The 20,147-nt window shown below is 52.2% G+C and overlaps 6 protein-coding genes across 6 annotated transcripts; 2 read left to right on the forward strand and 4 right to left on the reverse strand.

Annotated features, from left to right (window-relative positions):
* Positions 1 to 2,316: 2,316 nt before the first annotated feature.
* Positions 2,317 to 4,234, forward strand: J3D65DRAFT_685065 (uncharacterized protein). The gene is made up of 2 exons (XM_066803797.1): positions 2,317 to 2,861; positions 2,919 to 4,234. Exons 1-2 carry the CDS (start codon positions 2,524 to 2,526, stop codon positions 3,913 to 3,915), a joined length of 1,335 nt encoding a protein of 444 aa, XP_066651598.1. The 5' UTR covers positions 2,317 to 2,523; the 3' UTR covers positions 3,916 to 4,234.
* Positions 4,235 to 7,193: 2,959 nt separating this feature from the next.
* Positions 7,194 to 8,114, forward strand: J3D65DRAFT_685071 (uncharacterized protein; the record flags this gene model as incomplete). The annotated part of the gene is made up of 1 exon (XM_066803798.1): positions 7,194 to 8,114. A coding segment is annotated over one exon (753 nt), but the record flags the coding sequence as incomplete, so codon positions are not given.
* A 382-nt stretch (positions 8,115 to 8,496) lies between these two features.
* Positions 8,497 to 9,640, reverse strand: J3D65DRAFT_576721 (L-asparaginase). Its single transcript, XM_066797670.1, has one exon. The coding sequence runs from the start codon at positions 9,615 to 9,617 to the stop codon at positions 8,562 to 8,564; it is 1,056 nt and encodes a 351-aa protein (XP_066651600.1). The 5' UTR covers positions 9,618 to 9,640; the 3' UTR covers positions 8,497 to 8,561.
* A 1,884-nt stretch (positions 9,641 to 11,524) lies between these two features.
* On the reverse strand, positions 11,525 to 15,366 carry J3D65DRAFT_635295 (uncharacterized protein). The gene is made up of 2 exons (XM_066801305.1): positions 11,711 to 15,366; positions 11,525 to 11,656 (listed from the first exon to the last, which is right to left on the reverse strand). Exon 1 carries the CDS (start codon positions 15,265 to 15,267, stop codon positions 11,749 to 11,751), a length of 3,519 nt encoding a protein of 1,172 aa, XP_066651601.1. The 5' UTR covers positions 15,268 to 15,366; the 3' UTR covers positions 11,525 to 11,656; positions 11,711 to 11,748.
* A 784-nt stretch (positions 15,367 to 16,150) lies between these two features.
* Positions 16,151 to 16,729, reverse strand: J3D65DRAFT_529095 (uncharacterized protein; the record flags this gene model as incomplete). Its single annotated transcript, XM_066796655.1, has 1 exon — positions 16,151 to 16,729. A coding segment is annotated over one exon (579 nt), but the record flags the coding sequence as incomplete, so codon positions are not given.
* Positions 16,730 to 16,950: 221 nt separating this feature from the next.
* On the reverse strand, positions 16,951 to 19,329 carry J3D65DRAFT_685077 (cytochrome P450; the record flags this gene model as incomplete). The annotated part of the gene is made up of 7 exons (XM_066803799.1): positions 18,711 to 19,329; positions 18,417 to 18,657; positions 18,335 to 18,367; positions 18,127 to 18,279; positions 17,664 to 18,082; positions 17,538 to 17,615; positions 16,951 to 17,485 (listed from the first exon to the last, which is right to left on the reverse strand). Exons 1-7 carry the CDS (start codon positions 18,902 to 18,904, stop codon positions 16,951 to 16,953), a joined length of 1,653 nt encoding a protein of 550 aa, XP_066651603.1. The 5' UTR covers positions 18,905 to 19,329.
* Positions 19,330 to 20,147: the final 818 nt, after the last annotated feature.

The following is a 20,147-nucleotide window of genomic DNA, read 5'->3' on the forward strand; positions in this document are numbered from 1 at the left end:
TAACCCTAACCCTAACCCTAACCCTAACCCTAACCCTAACCCTAACCCTAACCCTAACCCTAACCCTAACCCTAACCCTAACCCTAACCCTAACCCCTACCCCTTTTCTTTTAGACTAAGTCTATAAGATCTAGCTATATACTTCTTTCTTAATTTTTATATATTATATAATATTAGTAAGTTTAAAATAGTCTTTAAGCTAAGTCTACTCTACTATTTTATACTAAAAGGGGGGAGTAGTATTATATAATATAGTATATATAGTTTATATTTTATAGTATCTAGTATTTAGTATTTACTACTTATATATATACTAGCTATTTCTAGTTAGCTAGAAAGTAGATAGTTATTCTATATAGGCTATATAATAACTACTCTTACTTTTTATCTATTAATTATTAGTAGTTTATATTAATTTACTCTACTAGGTACTATAATACTTATTAAGAGAGAGGAGTAGTATTATATACTATAATATATATAGTTTATATTTTAGAGTATTTAGTACTTAGTATTTACTATTTATATATATACTAGCTATTTTTAGCTAGCTAGAGAGTAGATAGTTATTCTATATAAATTATATAATAACTACTCTTACTCCTTATCTATTAATTATTAGTAGTCTATATTAATTTACTTTACTAGGTACTATAATAAGTACTAGATAAATAGTTACTTAAAACTAGTCTACTAATTAAATAATCTATTAGCTTATAATAACTATCTTTTTATATATTTATCTACTACTAAGTAATTACTAGTAGTACTATAATAAAAGTATTACTATTTTAAGTTAGTATAAAGAAAATTATATTATTTTAAGAAGCTTATCTATACTTATACTAATAGAAATATAGTAATACTATAGAAAAAGTCTCTTATTATACTTCTCTTAAAATATAGTTTACTTAAAGACTATACTATATAAGTATAATAAGATATAGAAGTAACTAGAATAGGTACTACTATTAAGAGTAAAAATAAAATAGAAGTATAAACTTTTAAATAGCTTAACTTAGCTATTAAAATAGAAGAAGACTTTTTTAGTATTATATATACTATTATTATACTATATTACTACTATAAAGTATATATTATATAGTATAGAGAGGATATTTATATAGTTAAATATTATTTAAATATTAGACTTAATATTAGTAAAGAACTTCTATATATCTATTTAATAATACTATATTAGAAAAATAAATTACTTATAAACTTTTTTAAGTTAGATTTATCTTTTTATAAGCTTCTAGTTATTAAGACTATCTATATATATTATTAAAATAGATATATTTAATTTTAAGGCGCCTTAAGACTTTTAGTATATAGATACTAGATCTAGATTAAATCTATATTAAAAGATTTTATAATAATCCTACTCTATAGCTATATTTCTAAATACTATTTAATTATAAGCTCTATTTTTATTTTTTTTAATCTAGAGTTAAATAGAATTTAGTACTTAAAATAAGTATTAGTAACTTATTAAAAAAGCTAAATACTATATTAAAATCTAAAATACTACTAATAATAGAACCTACTATATCTACTATTAATAAGATAGAAGAGTAGATAAGATAATATCTAGTCTAAAGCTTTAAAGCTAGAAAGTTCCTTTTTAAGTAAAAAATAGTAGAATTAATTTATAGCTACTTAAAAAAGAGGTTTAATCTAGTTACTATTATTAACTTATACTCTAGTATAGTAGGAAACTTAACTAATAATTACCTTATAAGATTAGTACCTAGTAATTTATAAGTAAAGAGTAACTATATAAAGAGAATAAAGAGTAGTATTAAGAAGCCTACTTATTTTATTACTACTATTTAGGCTAGCGCGCCTATAGCTCTATTATATTTCTAGAGAGTATATAAAAGAGGTCTAAGAAAATTTTAGTAACTCTAGTATATATTTACTCTATATAGATATATTTAAGCCGCATAGAAAGCGACGGTAATAAGGGTTAAAGTAGACTTAGAATTAGCCCCTATTTAGTAGGACTATTAGTAAGAAGGCTAGAAATTAAAATGAGGCAACTTAGAGCTATTTTGACTAATAATTACACACTATAATTGGCCCTTATTAGACGCACACCGGGCTTATATCTTTAACAGCCAGTCCGCAATGCTGCTTTACTGCAGGAGCTCGAGAATCGGCGAAAGGCGGCATGATTGTGGTTCTGAGAGCAACAAGCGAACAAGAGAAGCTCGCCAGGTAGGCGCCAGACAGCATGAAAAGTGGATCCTTTTGCCAGGGTTCCAAGCCAGTTCTTAAAAAATCTCAAGCGATATCAACAATTGCGGGCTTCGCGCTTACCAGAGGATTGTGAGTGGTGAGCGACAAGCGGGGCGGCCGTCAACCCCTGCGCGCTTAAGCGCGCTGGTCGATGGGGCCTCTCCTCCACATCAGACAGGAAAACATGCCGCTGACATGGATTGTCGCTGTTCTTGCTCATAGAAACCCTTTGCACCACTACAGTGGGCTGAGCCTTTGCCTCGTCAAACTTCCAACACCAACATGTTTGCGACCATGGCGGCGAGGGCCATATCGACGAGCGCCGGCTCTGTAACGGTGCCCATGACCACTCGTTTCACTCCTCCCGCAGAGTGCAAGACCCACTGGACGTATGAAGACTCGTACTTCAACAGCATCTCGAACGGAATCTTGGTGCAAAACCAAGTCACGACACGGGGGATTGGCGTCGACTCAAAATGCTTTCCCTCTGGATGGACAGGAAATGGACGCGCTTCCGACCAACAAACCCAAACTTTCAGTCCTGGAGCCTGTCCGATTAGCTACACCACGGTGACGGAACAAGTCACCCAAGGGACCACAATCGGGGTGTGCTGTTACTCGTAAGTCTCCTTCATCTCTTCAGCGATAGCGATCGTGGTTCACTGACCTCCCATCAGCGACTTCTCGTACGTTGAGACCGGAAACCTCGTCGGCTGCGTGAGCAGATTTCCATATGATTCCTCGACGATTGTCACAGGCTGGGCGCAGCTCGTCCGCCAAAGCTCCAACAACATGACCCAAGTCGCCGGCCCAATGACCATGTGGGCGCAGCCCATTACGGTCGCGTTCGAAGAGAAGGATTTGTCGCTGTTCTCTACGACCGCGTCCTCCTCTGCGTTGTCAACCTCGACTGCCGCTGCTGCCGCCGGCGCGCCTACGACAACATTCGCGGCCGTCACTTCGTCGCCTGCAGCATCTCCCACTGTGACAGCTCCCGAATCGACCCAAAGTTCTTCTTCTCATCAAAATTCTGGAGGCTGGTCAACCTATGCAAAGACAGTTGTCGGTGTAGTGGTATCGATGAGTTGTTTTAGCATTGCGTTAGCCGCCGTCACTATTTGGTACACGCGCAGAAAGCGGCTAGCAATACAACGCGCCGTCCAAGAACACATCGACCGCAAGCCCGTACCCCTGGACGACGGAACCTCGAGCGATGGAACCCCGAGCGACGAAACCTCGAGAAGGACGTCAGGGGAATTGGAGGGCCAAGAAATATATCAATTACCGACGGGACCGGAGCCGGCGGAGTTGTACGGCAGCAACTGGCTGGAGCGATACATACCTTCAAGAATATTGTCGATGAAACCTAAGGATCGCTGCACAATACATCAGCTACCAGCAGAACGGGAGCCTGCGGAACTCTATGGTAGCAACTGGCTTGAACGGAACTTACCTTCAAGATTATCGTCCGCGGTGAAACCCCAGGATCGCCATACAATACACCAGCTACCATCAGAACGGGAGCCCGCGGAAATAAATGGCAGCAACTGGCTGGAGCGAAACCTACCTTCAAGAATATCGTTCGCGATGAAGCCTCAGAATCGCCATACAATGCACCAGCTGTCGTTGGAGCCACAGCGTTCGGAGCTTTATGGCAGCGACTGGCAAAAGTAGTGTGTTCGGTTTTGGTAGTGTTACGATGATGAATCACGAGCTTTTTCCGTCTCTTTTTCTTTCGCATCTTGTCGTTCTGTGCCTCGAACTCCGCGTTGAATCGATCATTCGAAAACGCCCGAGTGCTGGTACGAAAAGCCGCGCCCACTCCGACACGGCTTCATTGCGATCATCAAGAAGCTGGGCTTTTCCAGCTGGCAGCTTGGAGGATGAGGACGAGAGGGCTGGTGGCGCTCGAGCCTGCGACTGGTGAGCATTCTGGCGACTAACGCAAAATGGAAATTCGTGGCGAAGGATCGTGCGGCCCGCTCCGGGGGGCTCACTACTTGCGACACCAACCAACGCCGCGATGGACGCGATCAGACCGGCATCGAAGAAGACCAGGAGATTTGGAGCTGTGAAGAGCTTTCGCCTTGGAGTTCCCACGATTTGGCGGCATACTGGTCAAGAACCTTTCCCCATTCCGTCAGCATCAGGCCCTGATAGACCCCAGAAATACCCGCGTTCCACCGTGATTTGTCCACATCAACCCAGCTCTTTCTACTTCAGATATGCTGCAAAACTTGTTCTTCGAAAATCCAACATCCCATCGCGCGGCGTTTTTTCGGCGACGAGCACTGCTGAGCTCGGGATTCAAGGTGCGCGCCATCGGAGTTGCGATGAAAAGCGACAAACACATACTCCGAATTTTTGAGATATCTTGACGGCGCGCTCTCAACCGCAGGCGTCGCAGTCGTCTTCTCCGGGTCCATGCCACATCACAGAGTCGTTGGATGTTTGTAGAAGTGTCGCCGCATTGCGGCCTTCGGCTGTGCGGAGGGCAAGCACTGTCGCGAATTGTTTGGAATTGGCGACCGGAAAACCTCGAGCAGTGGCAGGCGTGATTTCGATCCAGCCGTTGAATGAGACTTGACAAAAGATTCGAGATCGAAGAAGTGTTGTTGGTGATGTCGAGGTCTGTTTGGTGCTCGACGGCTGGCGACGCGATGCCGCTAAGCCCATTGCGGACCGTCTGCCCCCCAACCACCTCTTTTTCCCTCTACGACGCTCGAAACAACGCCCTCTTCATTGCATCTCCCGACCGACACTCCTTCGAAATTACTCGCCCAAGCCTCATGTAGCTTCGCGCCATCGCAACATCGCAAACCTTTGTTTCTCGAGCTGCGTCCTTGACATCGGCCATGCGCACCGACGGAACTGCCGGCTTGACGGGCGACCTCGCGGTGGTCTGTGACGCGTCTTCGCGCTGGCCGCTGAGCTCGGATTTGGAGATGGGGTAGTCTCCATCGTGAAACTTGGGTAAATTCATCTCCCTCCGAAGCAGACCTTTTACTGACGCAGAACTGCAGCCAAGAGACAATGACCTCCGACCCAGACAAACAAACCGACCGTTTTGACGCCATCCTCTGCGGTTGCCCGAATTCCTTACTGCATCCGCCGGTCGCAATCGCCGGCGCGTAAGCAGAAGGGAAGAGAAACAACCACGAGACAAAGGCCAAGAAGGTGGAGAGCACTCGGATGCCGGTGCGCAAGGTGCGGAAGGTGGAATACAAATCGTGATGGAAGAAGGATGCCTCAAGACTGACGGACCAGCCCAAGCGCGCCAATACCGACGGTTGTTCTAGTCATTTCGAGCACTTGGAGCGGCGCATTTAAGGTCGCAGGCAGACGGTGTCGACGGAAGGGTTCGCAAGGCTGTACCGAGAACGAGGATTGGTCTCGTAGTTGCACTCTTCTGGATGATGCTGATGGCGACACCGTGAAACAAACGGGGCTGCGTCTAGGTGGAATACAAGCGCAGCAACACTGGAGCCTTTGTGCAACGTTGGCGTCGTCTCAAAGCTTCAGGCTGTTGTCCCCCGCGCTCTCAAATGAAGCTCAACAAGTTCTGCAAATTCATACAGTCAACATCGACATGGGCATCTTCAAAAGGAAAACTCTGCAGGCTTCCGCCTTCCAGTCCGCAAAACCAAGCTCTGGCCCGACATTTGTTGACAAATCCAAGAGCGCGCCGGGATTCACCAAAGAAGTCTCTCAGGCCCCGGATGAGACTTTTCAAGAATTTGATTTCGAGGGTCCGTTCACATTCGAATGGCTACCTACAGATTTCTGCTAACATATCTGAAAGATCTTCGACTGAACGCCTCGAGTATTCCCAAGCCTAGCGACATTTCTCGCCATGTTTTTCTCCTTTCTATGATCCAAATCTCCTCCTTTCAGCCTCGCATTGTCCAGCACCGACAGAATAGCTTCATAGTCCCAGCACAGACAGCGCATGTATCGGCAGTCAAAATGCAATCCGAACAACTCCCGCGTCTTGGCTTCTCCGTCATCCAATATCGGTGCTCCCAACTTCTCGTTGTGGCCGATGAACCCCTGTCCAGCTTGTCATGTCGGTCTGGTATTGCGCCTCTGGATATTGATCAGTGTGCCAGACAAGATCGAAGTCCACCGTGGGGACGAGCATGGGTCTGGGGTGCCACTTGAGCAGCTTCGCAAGATTGTGGTCCCGTTGGATGGCTCGTCGAAGAGTAGCTTCGCACGCAGGGCTCTGTCATCACTGGTGTGATTCCATCTTTTTCACAAGTGAAAATTGCCGGTTGACAGCAGCCGCGATTTCGTCATCGGTCTGCTGCGTTCCGCAAGATTTGATGCGCCTATCGAGCAACACTGCAAAATAATCGCCGAAATTCAACGTCCTTGGGAGCGAGCCGCCGTCGTGGAGCACCCTTCGACTTGCCCTTCGCAGTCCTGAGTTTGTCGAGAATTTCTTGTCAGTATCGATGGCCGCGTGCTTGCAGATGTCAGAAGTCGAGAATAAACCAAGTGGGCAAATTGCGCCGTCAGCTCACAATCTGTTTCAAATAAAATGGCCTGTTACGAATCCTTTCGCACTCTCGCCGAGTACAAAGCTCAGAAAATGACCGAGTTCAAAAGGCTAGCTTGCCACACCATGAGGATTTTTGACCACTCATCAGCCAAGATCCTCCTCTCCACGACAGCCGCGCGGAGATTGATCCACCAGCAACCCTCTTTGACCTCTCTGCACTGCTTGCTCTCATCCTCTCGACCTCACCGAGGAGTACCTGCTCAAGTTACGCCACGGCTTGCACCAGGACTCGCAGGAACACTGGCATGATTGCGGCACGTTTTGGTCCTACCCGTACCGCTTTCAAGACATCTTCCCGTGGGATTGCAGCGAGGCTTTAGGACGCCATCCAGTGCCATGATCCCGCTGCAACATTTCCAAGCACGTATGGGCCTTTCCCTTCGACTCGCGGTCCATCATCTCTCTCCATTTTGCGCGCGACCGATGCCTTTACACAACGCACCCCCCCGATGGATCAGCCAACGCTCTCTCTGACGATGAGTGGTCGCGCAATAGGCTGCTACCGTTGCAGGCTGAAGACGCACTCTCAACGGCCGCTGCTGCGATGGCTGGCAACAGCGGGTTCCAAAACGCGACCAAATGGCACCACGAACACCCGCATCCGTACACAGATCCCCTTAAGCTCGGGGGCATCCACCGCGCGCAGCTCTGGATGAAGGGTGCTAACAATCACTTCTTCGTCGCTGAGTGGGCTCAACTGCGACGCGAGGACCAGCTTGTGGCTTACCAGTTGCTGCGCAATTTCCGCATGGAGATGCTCAAAGTGGGTGCCACGCCGCAGGACACAAGAATACAGTGGCGCGGCGGCACTCGGGGAGTCGGCGTCAATGGCGTCGCTAACTCTGGAGTCGTTCTGGTTCGCGCCGTTTCTTGTGCAAGTATTGCAGCTGGTGTCGATGCTGGACTCTCGCAGTGTGCCGGCGGCGCTTGTGTGAGTGCGGGAGCCAACGGAAATTCTTTGTCATGCGCGGCTGGATTCTCTGTGGATGTAGCCTGCGGGACGGGTGGTCTCTGTGACGGTGCATCAGGAGGATGCGGTGGCAACGGAGGTGGTGACGGGTGGGCAGCGTGTGGAGGCGGCGCTGCTGGTGGTAGTAGTGATGGTGGATTGGGGGGAGGATGCGGAGGCGGAGGATGTTGATCTCGATCCGATTCCTGTCACTCTCACATTCTGTCCCCCGATGGTGGTCAAACGGAAGGATGTGGCGCCGTGGTGTGCGAAGTGGCTGTGCCAAAAGTCAAAACATACTTCTCGGTGGACAATTTTCCGTCACTTGACAACCACCGACCTCGACATCTCCATCTTCCAATCGACTGTCAGAGCCAGTCTGACGACTCCAAACAAGCTGTACCGATATTCCCTGCACCGGAAGCGGAGCGGCGTCGCGAGCGAGCTGTACGCCTCGTCACGACGCAAACCTGACCCTGGTAGTCTCTTTGACGAAACAACTATAGAGACACAGCGACTCGATGCTTCGGAACTGTTTTATGCCTTCCTTCTTCCAATGCTCGTTTTTTCCACACCTCAAAGGGCTGCTGATTGCGGCTTTGCGCTGTGGCGGTCGAGTCGCTTCTCCGTTATTCCCGCGTCGGCATTTTCTCCCCTGGAATCCAGGCATGGCTTTGTCCTCAAAAACTTCGAGTTTCTCTGTTTCACTCCCCAATACCTCAAGACTGCAAAAAGACTGATGGTAGAATTTCAGATTCATTATGATTTATAAACGTTACAACTTTTCCTTATCCTCTCAACCCAGCATCAACTCAGGTAGGGGTCAAAGTACTCCTGGATCAGAGTGCTGTTCTTTCCACCATGCTCATTCAGCACAAGCTGCAGCAAGATGCGCGCCTTTTGCGGGTTGAAGTTGCCAGAAGTCAAGGTGTCGTCCGCGGGTGCGACGTAGCCCGAACCAGTGCGACTGGCCCTCACGACTGGAATTCCCTGCTCGGTGAAAGCCTGCGCAGCGTCTGCCCAAGCATCCGGGAGCGATGCGTCACCCGCGCAAGCAATCACAACGCCCTCCGCGCCCGAAGAGACCGAGTAGTTGAGAAGACGGACGTCCATGTCGATGTTGCCATACAAGATGTCGACCCTGGGCAGGGCGTCAACGCCGGAGACGTCGAAGAACGGCTTCTTGTACACGCGCGAAGGCTCGAAGTAAAAGACTGGGACTTCATCATTGAAAACGCCCAGGTATCCTTGCTCGGCCGCCTTGAAGGTATCCACGGCGCGCGTGTTTGTCTTGGTGGTGTACATGGCCGAGCCGATGCGGTCGTTGAGCACAATCATGACGCCCCGGTCCGCTGCCTCCTTCGAGCCGGCCAATGCGACAGCCTCGTAGATGTTGAAAGGCCCGTCAGCGCTGAGGGCGGTGGAGGGCCTCATGGCTGCGGCCATTGCGATGGGCAAGCTCTCATTGTAGGTGAGGTCCAGAAACATGGCCGTCTCTTCGAGGGTGTCGGTGCCGTGGGTAATGACGATTCCGTCGGCACTTCCGTTAGCCGCCACATTTGTCGCCAGCTTGGTGAGCCTCAGGAGGAGGGAAGTGTTCATGTTCTGGCTGCCAATATTTGAGAACTGGATTCCAGAGACTGAAGAGATATTCGAGAGTGCCGGGACGGCCTCGATCAAGGCGTCCACTCCCAAAGATCCCGCCTTGTATCCCGTCGTCGACGTCGAATCCGAGTTGGTGCCTGCAATCGTTCCGCCGGTTGCAATGATGCTGACGCGAGGCAGAGAGCTGTTGGATGCTGCCGTCACGCCATTGGCGAAGACGGCCGTCGAAATGGCAACGAGGGAGCTGGAAAACCGCATCTTGACGACAAATTGAACGAGGCACGGCGGACAAAAACTCCTTTGCGACTTGTTTCCTGAGGCTCTTTATACCACCATCACCCCCTACGGTCCATCGTCCTCTCTGATCGAAAACGCCCCACTGACCCGTATTGCGGTTGAGCAAAGATGCTGCCGATGGAGTGTCATTACTACATGCCAATCATCGTGGACGACGGCCAAGCCCGCTATCTGTGGGTACCACTCTTGGTGGTGGGGCGAACCGCGGACTGCAAGCGTTCCGATTCCCCTATACCAGTCTCCCCACGTGGAGGGCATCCCTTGTCCGCGACTCTTTGCCAAGGTCGGGCCCTTTGCTGAGATATGAACGAGGAAACTGGATCGCTTATCGCAACCGGCATCTTTGTCATCGGTCCGGCAAACACGCCCCGTGCACCCTCACCAAGAGGCCGAAGACGCGCACGACGGTGCAAACTTGCCCTTTCAAGAGCTCTGTTCGGGAAGCCGATCTAAGGTGGTCGGTGTCTTGGGACGCTTCTTTCTCGTCGGTGGTAGGGGCAAACACGGCTGCCCTGCATCCCTTTGGACCAAACCAACAACGCTTCAATGACTGTCCTCACGCTGAGGCTTCCTCTACGAGGTGTTCCCAACAGGCGACGAAAGGAAATTGCGTGGCTTTGACGCCCTTTTCCAAGACTCGCCGAAGTCGTTCAGCCACCCAGGCACCCACGGCGCCGGATTCAAGTTATGTAAACGTGCGTCCTTTATTTCTCGCATGACACGCTGTCATCCCTCGCGAGGAGTGCCAGAGCTGAAAGGCTCACAAAAGGACCCTTGCAATGCTTGTCCCGCAGCTGCGGTTTGTCACGAATTTCGTAAAAACAACCGCGAGCAGCGTCCGGCCTCTCGGGGCTACGTCATGGCTGGCCAGACCAAGAGCGCCTGGCCTGAAGACTTTGTCGAGATTGAGAAAAACACACAGAGCGCCGCAGCGTGATGCTCAAAGACGCGTCGCGCCCGCCTGTCGAGAAGACACCAAGGTCCAAAGACTTACCTAATTGTGGGGCCCCGCCTGAGCATCCAACTCCACACCTGATGGTCTGTGATGCATCATCCCCATGCTCGCTTGTTTGACCAGTTCTCTTGGCGGGCGACATCAGTTTGGCAGCCTACCACGACTCTTGAGAGTGCCTCTGACCGCCAGCGGATTCGTCTGATTCGGGGCTGCACCGAATTCAAGGGCCATGTAGCAGTGGTCGACCCATTTTCCGTCTACGTCGTCTGTATTCGTCCAGCGGCTTCTGCGGCCTCATATGAGAGATCAAAAAAGAGAGGTCGCCCCGGTCTCACTTGATTTCATGACCTTTGGCCTGACTAATATACGTTGACGGTCCAAAATTTCGAAGCCCTCCCTCGTACACTCGCAGCGTGGCAGAATTCCTTTATCTGTGGAGCTCAGTAAAGACTGCCTGAAGAGTTCCCGGTCCGTCACCCTGAACTTCAGGAATTCCAGTCGCGACTTCTCATATCCTCCGCTCGCTACTGTCTCCTCTCCGCAACAAAGTAAAAGAGACATGTCCGGGTGCAAGGAATCGAAAAACACGCAATACTCCACCGTGGTCCACTCCGGTCATGCGGGGCACATTTTGCTTTTGTCACTAGGCTGCTAGTCCCTTGTTCAAGAGTAAGATTCCCCGGCCTCAACAGCATGATGGCCCACTTTGCCGGCGACTCTAAAAGGGTACCACGATTTTGATGTGTTATCGAGTAGAGATTCTGTGTCACAATGACGCTTCGAGCTTGCAGCTCAACCGAAAAGCAGGAGGTCAATCCGCGTCCACTGCGCGATTTCCCCTCGATGGCATTCAAACATGGACGAAGTACTCACAGACTGGAGGCCTCTTCTGCATGTCAAAAAACGTCGTATGAAATCTATACAATTCGCTCGCTATTCATCAGAGGCCGTAAGATCGTCAAACAAAAAACATCCAAAACTCGACAAGATACAGGAATTTTACACCGTCGCCGTGAACTTCCTCCAACTCGCTCTACACATTGTTCTAAAAGCAAGTCAGCCATGTGAACTCGGGAAGATTTTTGTCTCCTCGGCTTACCTCCGTCGTTTTTCAAGAGGTATGTGTGGCCGCAAAGCCTACTCCATGTCTTCCGGCACCCACTCCATCCCCGGATAGCTGGTGGCGCGCATGGTAATCTCTTCGCTTCCTCGTCGCCCAACGCCCGTGTCCGCCAGCTCTGCAACAAAAGACTGCTCGCTTTTGCCAGAGTTGGCAACGACTCCGCTAGAAGCAGGCTGAGGCGGCGAGATCGCCACGCCAGCGCCTTTCAAAGGGGTCTCTGGGTCCGTGTTACGATGCTCGCGAGAACTGAAGCTATCGGGAATGTTCTGGTTCTTTACAGGGCCCTGCGAAAAGGTTGGAGACGCAATGCCCCGACGCATGTCGACCGCGCGATGCGGACCAGGAAGACGCGGCGCCACGTTGCGGCGGCCAACAGGCACTTGCGACAAGCTGGGACTTGGGATCCGCGAAGGTCCAGCCCTCGGAGTCTGCACCTGCGGCTGCGAAGCGGCGCCGATTCCCTGAAGTGGGCTAGAGTTTGCCCGAGCAATGCCTCGATACGGCGGATTCCTGTTGGGGTAGCTGAAGATTTTCGAAGTGCTCGGCTGCGGTATGCCTGTCGTCGCTCGAGCGTAGGGAGAGTCATCGGGAGGAGGGAGAAGAGGGTTGGCGCGAAGGGGAACCTGCGGTGGTACATGGACACTTGCTCTGCGGTTCTGCGGCTGCGCGGGTCTCGCCTGTGGCAGATGGCTGCCCTGGACCTTTTTCCCCTCTGCGCTGTCAGGACCAGCGAAGATGCCCACCGACGACCTCCTGGGAAGTTGGGCGGCGCTGGAGGCATGTTCCTGGGGCAGTGCCGATTTGCGGTGGTACCATGATCCCTCGGGAAAGTGGTTCTGCTTCTTTTTGGCGGGCGATTGAAGCAGAGTTGGAATTCCGAGAGACGCAGACGGGAGTCCGTATTTGCCTCGTCCAGCAGAGCCCGCTCTCTGCTCGCCGATGGGATCCTTCAAGATACCCTCGTTCGCTTGGGCCTTGTTTGCGCCGCTCGGTTCCAAAGACTGCGGCTCGTCCACCATCCGAGTATCCAAAATCGCCATTGCAGTCACCGGACGCGACGACGACGTCAGAGACTGTTTGACCTCGTCCTCGCCGCCTTCCTGCCGCTTGCTGGAGCGGCGATAGACCTTTGCAATCTTGGAGTTCTTCTTGCTGGGTTTGCTTTCCTTTTCTTTGTTCTTTTCCAACTTTGCGCTGTCTTTGCTCTTCGACTTTTCATCCTTTGTACTCGAATGGCGGAAGATGGAGCCCAGAATCGACCCGCGCTTCTTCTTCTCCTTGGTCTTGGACTGTTCAGCAGGCGCGGGGATTTTGGAGACAAGTCCGGGAGTCTTGCTCGGCGTGCTCGCCTCGTCAGCGATCGGGGCCTTTCGCTGCTCAGAGCTGTCGGCCTTCGCTTGCTGGGCCGGCTCAGGATTCCGGGGCTGCACTGGAGTGACGGGAAGTATTTCGTCGGGGCCCTTCTCGGTGTGAGACGCCTCGCTCTTGGACCGAGCTGCTCGGTTTCCCAAGATAGGCCACGTCTTTCTCCACGATTTGGACTTTTCGCGAACAGGGACTCCTTCCGACACTTGGAGCGGATTTGAAGGCGCGGTCAAGGGCCTGCTGTCAGTCTCCGCCGCAACTCGCGATGGATGGGCCGTTGCTGGTCGTCGATCTACCAGTGGCAGATTGTCTCTCTTGGGCGGAGCCTCGAATTTCGGCGCCACTGGTGCGATCTGAGTCTGTTCAGGCTGTGCGCTCTCCTGGGTCTCTTCTTCGATGGGACTCCCTTCCGCTGGCTGACTTTCAGCGGCGAGACCATCAATTTCAGGTTGCTTGACGATCGATTCGACCTTTTGATCAGACGTCGCAGCGTCGACAGGCTGTTCGCCTGTTGGGAGCTCGTCCTGTGAGAGCTTCGGTTCCAATTTCGCTTCCGTCGAGTCAAAGTCTGCCATGGATAGCTCGCCCGCAATGTCCTCAATCGAAGCCAGAGACATGCGTTTTCTCTGATCCGCAGGCTCGGGCTCTTTGATGGTTTGCAGCTGTTCCATGTCTCTGGGCGACTCGAGGCTGAGCTGATACATTGCAGAGTCGCGGCGACTGTCGGGTTCGATTACTTTCCGCGCTGGCTGTGGGCTGGCATCCAAAGCCGGCGACCCTGGCGAGGGTTGGGCGACGGAGATTTCTTTCTGGCTTTCGACCTCTGCAGAGGTTTCTTCGCGTTCGTTGCTTTGCTCGTCCACGTTGCTTTGCTTGTCTTGATCGCCCTGCTCTTCAGATTCTACAACCTCAACGGTCTCCCTATCCAGGGGCTCGTCTTCCAGGTTTGTACTGAGCTTTGCAGGTTCCTCAGCGCGGACCTCATCTTCTGTTTCTTCCGGCGCCGCCTCGTCTTCAGTCTCGCAAAAGACCTCAGCTTCCTTCTTTTCGGTCATCGCATCTATCTGCGAGCTGGCGTCGTCATCAGCATCGGTGCTCGGGTCAATGATTTCGTGGACAGAGGCGGCCCGTTGGGTGGACTCCGCCGAAGAAGCGGTCCGGACAAGAGCCAGGTCGACACTGTGGTCCTCATTCCTCGATTCGCCGCGGAGCGCACTCTCTCGACCCGGGTCCAGAAAAGACAGCTCGTCGTCTGCAAAACTTTCGTCGTCGCCATCGGGCAGCGGGAAGAATTCAGGATCAATGTCGTCTTCATCGTCGCTGGCCTCTGACGGCAGAAACTCCATGCGCCAGGCCCAATCGTCCACAGAAAAGGCAACTGGCCTTGCTTCATCAAAAGCAGTCTCGCGCGGCGGTGTGGGAATGCCGCCCGTCATCTGGCTTTCTGCGCCGTCGCGGCCTTGGTCTTGGAGCTCCTGAGCGCCATTGCTGACGAGGTCGCAGCTCAGCGGGCTGACTGACCCTGAGCGAGGCGCATCCCAATGGTTTCTCTCAGGCTGGTCTCGTTCGCTTGGCTGGAAGCTGGACAGCGATTGAGCCAGTTCCTTGTCGTCTGAACCCAAGTGTGGCGGATGAGTGGCCGTCGGAGAGGCTGCCTTCGTCTCGGAACCGTAATCAGGCGAGGGGAAATAGCTGTCCTTGTCTGTGATGCTTGGATCTGTCGCGCTCCCGGAACGCGCACTGCTCACGGTATTGAGTTGCTCTTTCGCGACGCTTTTCAGAGCCGTTTCAGGCGACGGCGAGGTTGGTGTGGCCGTCACATTCTCTGCGTGCGTCTGGGCCGTCAAGACTGCTGAAGGAGCTGTTGTGAGTCGTCGCAGAAAGGCAGGCCTCTTGTCCCTTGTCTCTGTCTGTTGTCGGGGAATGCCAATCGGTGCGCTGGATGCTGGTGCCGCTTGGGTCGGCAAATCGTCAAATGTTGTTGGGGGTGTTGGAAGACCATCGTTGAATTTGACATTGTTCGTTTCAATCGCGAGCGCACTGATGTTGGCCGACTCTGTTACATCACTCGGCGGGTCCTGAACTGGATCCCCCGCTGCGATAGCTGGATCCTGACTTTTGGCACTGTCTTCGGCGGGAGGGGCAGGGACGGACTGCTCGTTGCCCATATCGACGGACACAAATCAACACTTGGGAAAAATTCACAACGATGCAGCCCTGGAAGGGTTGCAGGATTTATTGCAGCAACCACGGCAAGGTGGTGCGCGTCTGGCGGTATATCAACATCATGCTGCACCAACGCCACACGGGACCCTTACGCGAAGATCGCACCCTTTCAACTAAATATCCGCTATCGGCAACTTATCAACGCCGTTCGAGATGGACTGATGGCGACGAGCAGCGGGGCCCTCTATCCAAGCATCAGCATGATCGCCATACACCGCCTGTTGCCCAGTTCCCTCTCCGGTCCGAGCACGCTCAGCGCCTCACACCTACTTGGTCTCGCACCTCACGAGCATCTGCCATTGGTCCAGGACGGCCAACACACGCGTAGCCGTGAATCTCGTGACATCGGATCCGTCGGCCAAACCAGGATGGCTGCATCCTACATCATTTTCTCTACATCGATCGCAACTGCAGCATTGCTTCTGTCAGTGTCAGCACTCGGCACGAACACGATATTCGCAAAACTCCGATACCATTCATAGACCTACCTATCGCCAGCACCTACATCCAACTGTCCGACACACCAATGTACCTCTTCAGGTCGACCAGCGCGTTCCTGAGGTTGACGAGGTTGTTCTCCGTCTGCACCCTTCCAGCCTCACCGGCGTACGGAAAAGTGAGGCGGCGCTCCATGAGCTTGATGGCCTCAATGAAAGCGTCGACCATGTCGACTCCAACGGTGATCCTACTGTTCTTGCTCGTCCGGAAGGCAATCCAATGACTCATCATGCGCACCGCATTGTCCCGCCTCGTCTTCTCGCCTCTGACCAAGGCGAAATCCTCGGGGGTCTGTCTGTCCTTTGGCATGGGAAACTTGGCCAGCTCGCACAGGGGACACAGGCAATCGAAGCCGTATTCTGCCTTCAGAATGGCTCCTCTGCTTGCCTGCTTCTGTCCGTCGACTGCGCAGTAGCAGGTCGTGATCTCCTCGCCGGCAACAATGTCCCTGACGGCTTCCAACGCCTGCACGCCGCGCTCGAGTTTGTAGTCGTAGCCCGCGTTGTGCAGGCAGGAATGGTTGAGCCTCGATTGCTCGACAAAAACTGCAGAAGCAACATTACCTTCATCCACAGCGTAGCTGTTGGTCCAGGCCACGCCGGCTACACGAGAGATGAGCGTCGAATAGCTCATGGTCCGCTCGTCCACCTGTCCGGCTTCAAACTTGGCCTTGAGACTGTCAAGGGCTTTTTGAATGGAGTGGTCAGACGCGTACAGCGAAAGGAACCTTTCCATTTCCTGCGAAGTCAGCTTGGTGTACTGCTGAAACACCTGCATTACGTCCGAGGCGTCCATACCTTTTTCCATGACGAGAATGGGAGACTCCGTCATGATGAAGGTGCCGCGGCAGATGTCGCGTGTCGCGAAGACGGCGGTTCCGCGGCCTGGGATTTGTCGGAGTTCGTACATGTTCTCGGTCTGGCTGAGAATTCTGGAAAGTTTGCTGTCAACTAACTCAGTACGTCGCGATGCTTTTATACTGCCAGAATCTGGCATTGTGTGAGAAACGACAGATCATTGTTTCTGAACAATGGCCTGGGTTCAGGCAATGGCTCATTCCATGCATCACCACGCTGTCTTTGTTCTTCGGGAAAGAGGCGGAATCCCCCTTCTAATTCAAGACTTGCCTATTGATACTTCTCTAGAAACTTCAATGCGACCGCAGCATCCTTCTCAATCGTCGCGGCATGAGCTTCGCTTCTCGGCTTGAATTGTACCTTGTATGGCAGCGGAGAAAGCGCAAACCCCTCCGAGAAACGCGTTACATCGACGTCGACGGGAATCAGTTCGTACGCCCACAAAATCTTGGCCGTCATGCGCCACATGGTGCGTTCCGCCAGATGCATCCCGGGGCAGATTCTCCTGCCAGCGCCGTATACGTAGTGGTGTGGAGAGGGCAAGAGACAAGTTAGTCGATTTGCACGAAGCGAGGACAGGGAGTACTCATCTCTGTTCTCAAATTCGGCGATGCCGGCGAGCTCTGACGCGAGCCGCGTGTGGTTTTGCCAGCGGTCGGGATTGTAAGACTCGGGGTCGCCGTAGCCGTTCTTCTCGGTGTGGTGGAGGGCCCACACAGGGACGAAGATGCTTGATCCCTTGGGAATGAACATGCCCTCGTACCAGTCGTCTTCTCTGACGACATGCGGGATGCCGAACGGAACACTGCAATGATTTGAGACACTGCTCCAGCCAGCTCGACTGATGGGCAACTCACGGTGGTCCCCAGCGGACGGATTCCTTGACAATGCTGTTGATGTATGGGAGTTGGTCGAAGTCAGACCACGTTGGAAGTCTGCAAGATTTCAGTTTGCCGTTCTCCAGTTTCGAGGAGAATTCTCACCTTTCAGAACCACACACTTTGTCCAGTTGCTCTCGAGCCTTCTCTTGAACCTCGGGATGCAGCGAAAGTTGCATCAGACTGGTCAGCATTCCCGTCGACGTCGTGTCCGCCCCTCCTTCAACGAGTGACCCAAGAAAGTGGTTGAGCTTGTTGCTCGTCATTTCAGTCCCGACATCGATCGTCCCATCAAGAATCCCATCCGCAATCGACGGACGCGTGCCACTCTCCCTGCGACGCTCCTCGACCAGCGTGCGCGCCTTCACCCACGTCTTATTCATTTCGCGGCCCGAGAAAATGGCTCGGCGCTTCCACCCTGCGAAGCGCTCTGGTATCCACTTCAAGAAGGGGAACTGGTCGACGGGAGGGTTTGCGCCAATCTCCATTGCCTCTGAAAACATTTCCAGTGCTTTGTAGACGTTCTGTGGCGGTCAGCACGTTTTCGAGACTTCTGTTGTCGACTCACGTGGCCCCAGAACTCGCCATACGTAGCCGCGCGGTGGCCCCAGACGACGACGTTGGCGACGGAACAGGTCGTGCGTTTGACGTGCTTGTAAAAGTCTTCCGGGGATTTCAAAAGATCCAGCAGTAGGACCGACATTCTGCACCAATCGATTAGCTGAATCGACCAAATTGATGCGCGGAAAAACCTACTCGGACTCATGGAGAGGCACGAACTTCCCGTCCTTGTCATCCAAGGTTCGTGGCTTTGCCGTGTTAGCGGTTCTGGCCGCTGCAAGTGCACCAAGCACTCACCGACAAGACATGCGACGCAATCTTTCTCTGCGACCGCCAGCTGGAAGTGGCGTCCTCGAAAGCGAAATAATGGTTGTGAGTCACGAGCCCGCAGACATACTCCTTCTGCCTGTCAGAGTATATCGCGCCCTTTTTGTCGAGCAGGTCATGAATGGCTTTTCTGTCGTTGAGCACAATTGTCGTGTCTGAGCCCATCTTCAAAGAGTACACGGAGCCGTATTGCTCGCTCCATTTCTTGAGCCTTGGAGTATTTCTAGTCAGAAGATCGTAGCGGAAGTCGGGCGCAGTACGTACTGTTTGTAAAACGGTTTTGCTGAAAGCTGATGCAGATTCCCAATCACAGGAAGCGTTGGAGGCCCCGGCGGGAGGCGAGGGTCACGACGACCCAGCTGCGAAAGCTTATATACCAACGACAAAAACGCAACAAACACAGTGAGCTTCCAGACCAGCCCCGAGGCCAGGCCCTGCGAGAGTGCGACAGTATCCATGGCCAGTCAACACAAAGCACAAACTCCCCAGTCCCGCCAGCCTGCTCCGCACCCTCAATATAAGCAAGAAAAGCGCTCGGATGCGGAGACAAGCGCTGCCGATGCACTGTTCTTCAACCACGGTCGATCAATAAACAATCGACAATCTCGTGCAGCTGCAATGCAGTGACACGCATCGCGCCGTTCCGGACCAGGGTCGGTCGTCCAATACCGCGCCCCTGTTTTCTGCAACATTGTCAGCGTCTCCACAATTGCTTTCTTATCTGGGTAATCGGACGGGTTGTTCGCGAGGATAAATCGCGTGGCGGCGTCATGGTGCGGAGGTGTGGGACGGAGTTGCAGATGCAAGCGTCAGCTCTGCAGCGGCTGCGTGCTTTGCGGGATGTTCACTCGTTCCGCTTCCGGGAGATGGTGTCGAAAATGAACTGATACGTCAGAAAATAACGACTGCTTCTTTGCGGGAGAAGAGGAAAGTTGCGCGTCAAATAAGATGCGTCGTCGCTGTATCTTGTGAGAGAAAAAGCGACCATGCTTTTTTCGAACATTTTGCTCGAAAGCCCCTCAGGAAGTCCAAGCTAGTCGATAAATCACCGAAGGCATTCAAATCAAAACGACTCTACTATTGGACAAACGTGACAAAATACCCGGACCACACCATAGCTGGCCGTGATTCTGCAGGGCGTCAAGAAAACACCACAGTGTGTTCTGGCAGCCGAAGCCCAACGACCACCACAGTAAATCCCCCCTTTTCTGCCTCGCCTCAACATCAGAGCTGAAACACTACCATCATACTGTGCCACCATGGTGACGCCACGACGTCAACAGCAACGCTGTACAACACGCCCGTCGGACAAGGCTGAAGCGTCACTTCAGTAGACCAGCGACTGGACGACAGCGACATTCCGCGCATGTGTACGACAACTGGCTGGCGCTGAATCGGCGATGGGGAGCAGCAATGTCTACCAATCTGCAGGCCAACAGCGCAGTGTCGACGGCAGACTCTGCTGGTCAACGAATACTCCTACCATGCCCTACCATACCTCGCGCAGTGAGACAAGCAAGCAAGATACGGGCGCCGCGCCATGCCACTCCCCAAGCCCAACGCACCCCACAAGGAACGCCCCACCGGCGGCACTGTGTACCGCAGCCCAACGCCACGGCTTTCATTGCCCGTCGCCTGATCGGACAAGTAACAAAGTGCGGGCTCCGCAAAGGAGGTCAAGCGAGCAAGCACGGGAAGGGT

Source organism: Phyllosticta citribraziliensis (genome assembly GCF_038025025.1).
Source record: "Phyllosticta citribraziliensis strain CPC 17464 chromosome Unknown J3D65scaffold_11, whole genome shotgun sequence".
Lineage (NCBI taxonomy): Eukaryota > Fungi > Ascomycota > Dothideomycetes > Botryosphaeriales > Phyllostictaceae > Phyllosticta > Phyllosticta citribraziliensis.

What these genes read in the sequence shown, in the direction of transcription:
- J3D65DRAFT_685065 (XM_066803797.1), top strand. Translation starts at nt 2,524, where the DNA reads ATGTTTGCGACCATGGCGGCGAGGGCCATATCGACGAGCGCCGGCTCT. An exon ending in ATCGGGGTGTGCTGTTACTC is followed by an intron (nt 2,862 to 2,918) that starts GTAAGTCTCCTT and finishes ACCTCCCATCAG; the next exon opens with CGACTTCTCGTACGTTGAGA.
- J3D65DRAFT_576721 (XM_066797670.1), bottom strand. Translation starts at nt 9,617, where the DNA reads ATGCGGTTTTCCAGCTCCCTCGTTGCCATTTCGACGGCCGTCTTCGCC.
- J3D65DRAFT_635295 (XM_066801305.1), bottom strand. Translation starts at nt 15,267, where the DNA reads ATGGGCAACGAGCAGTCCGTCCCTGCCCCTCCCGCCGAAGACAGTGCC.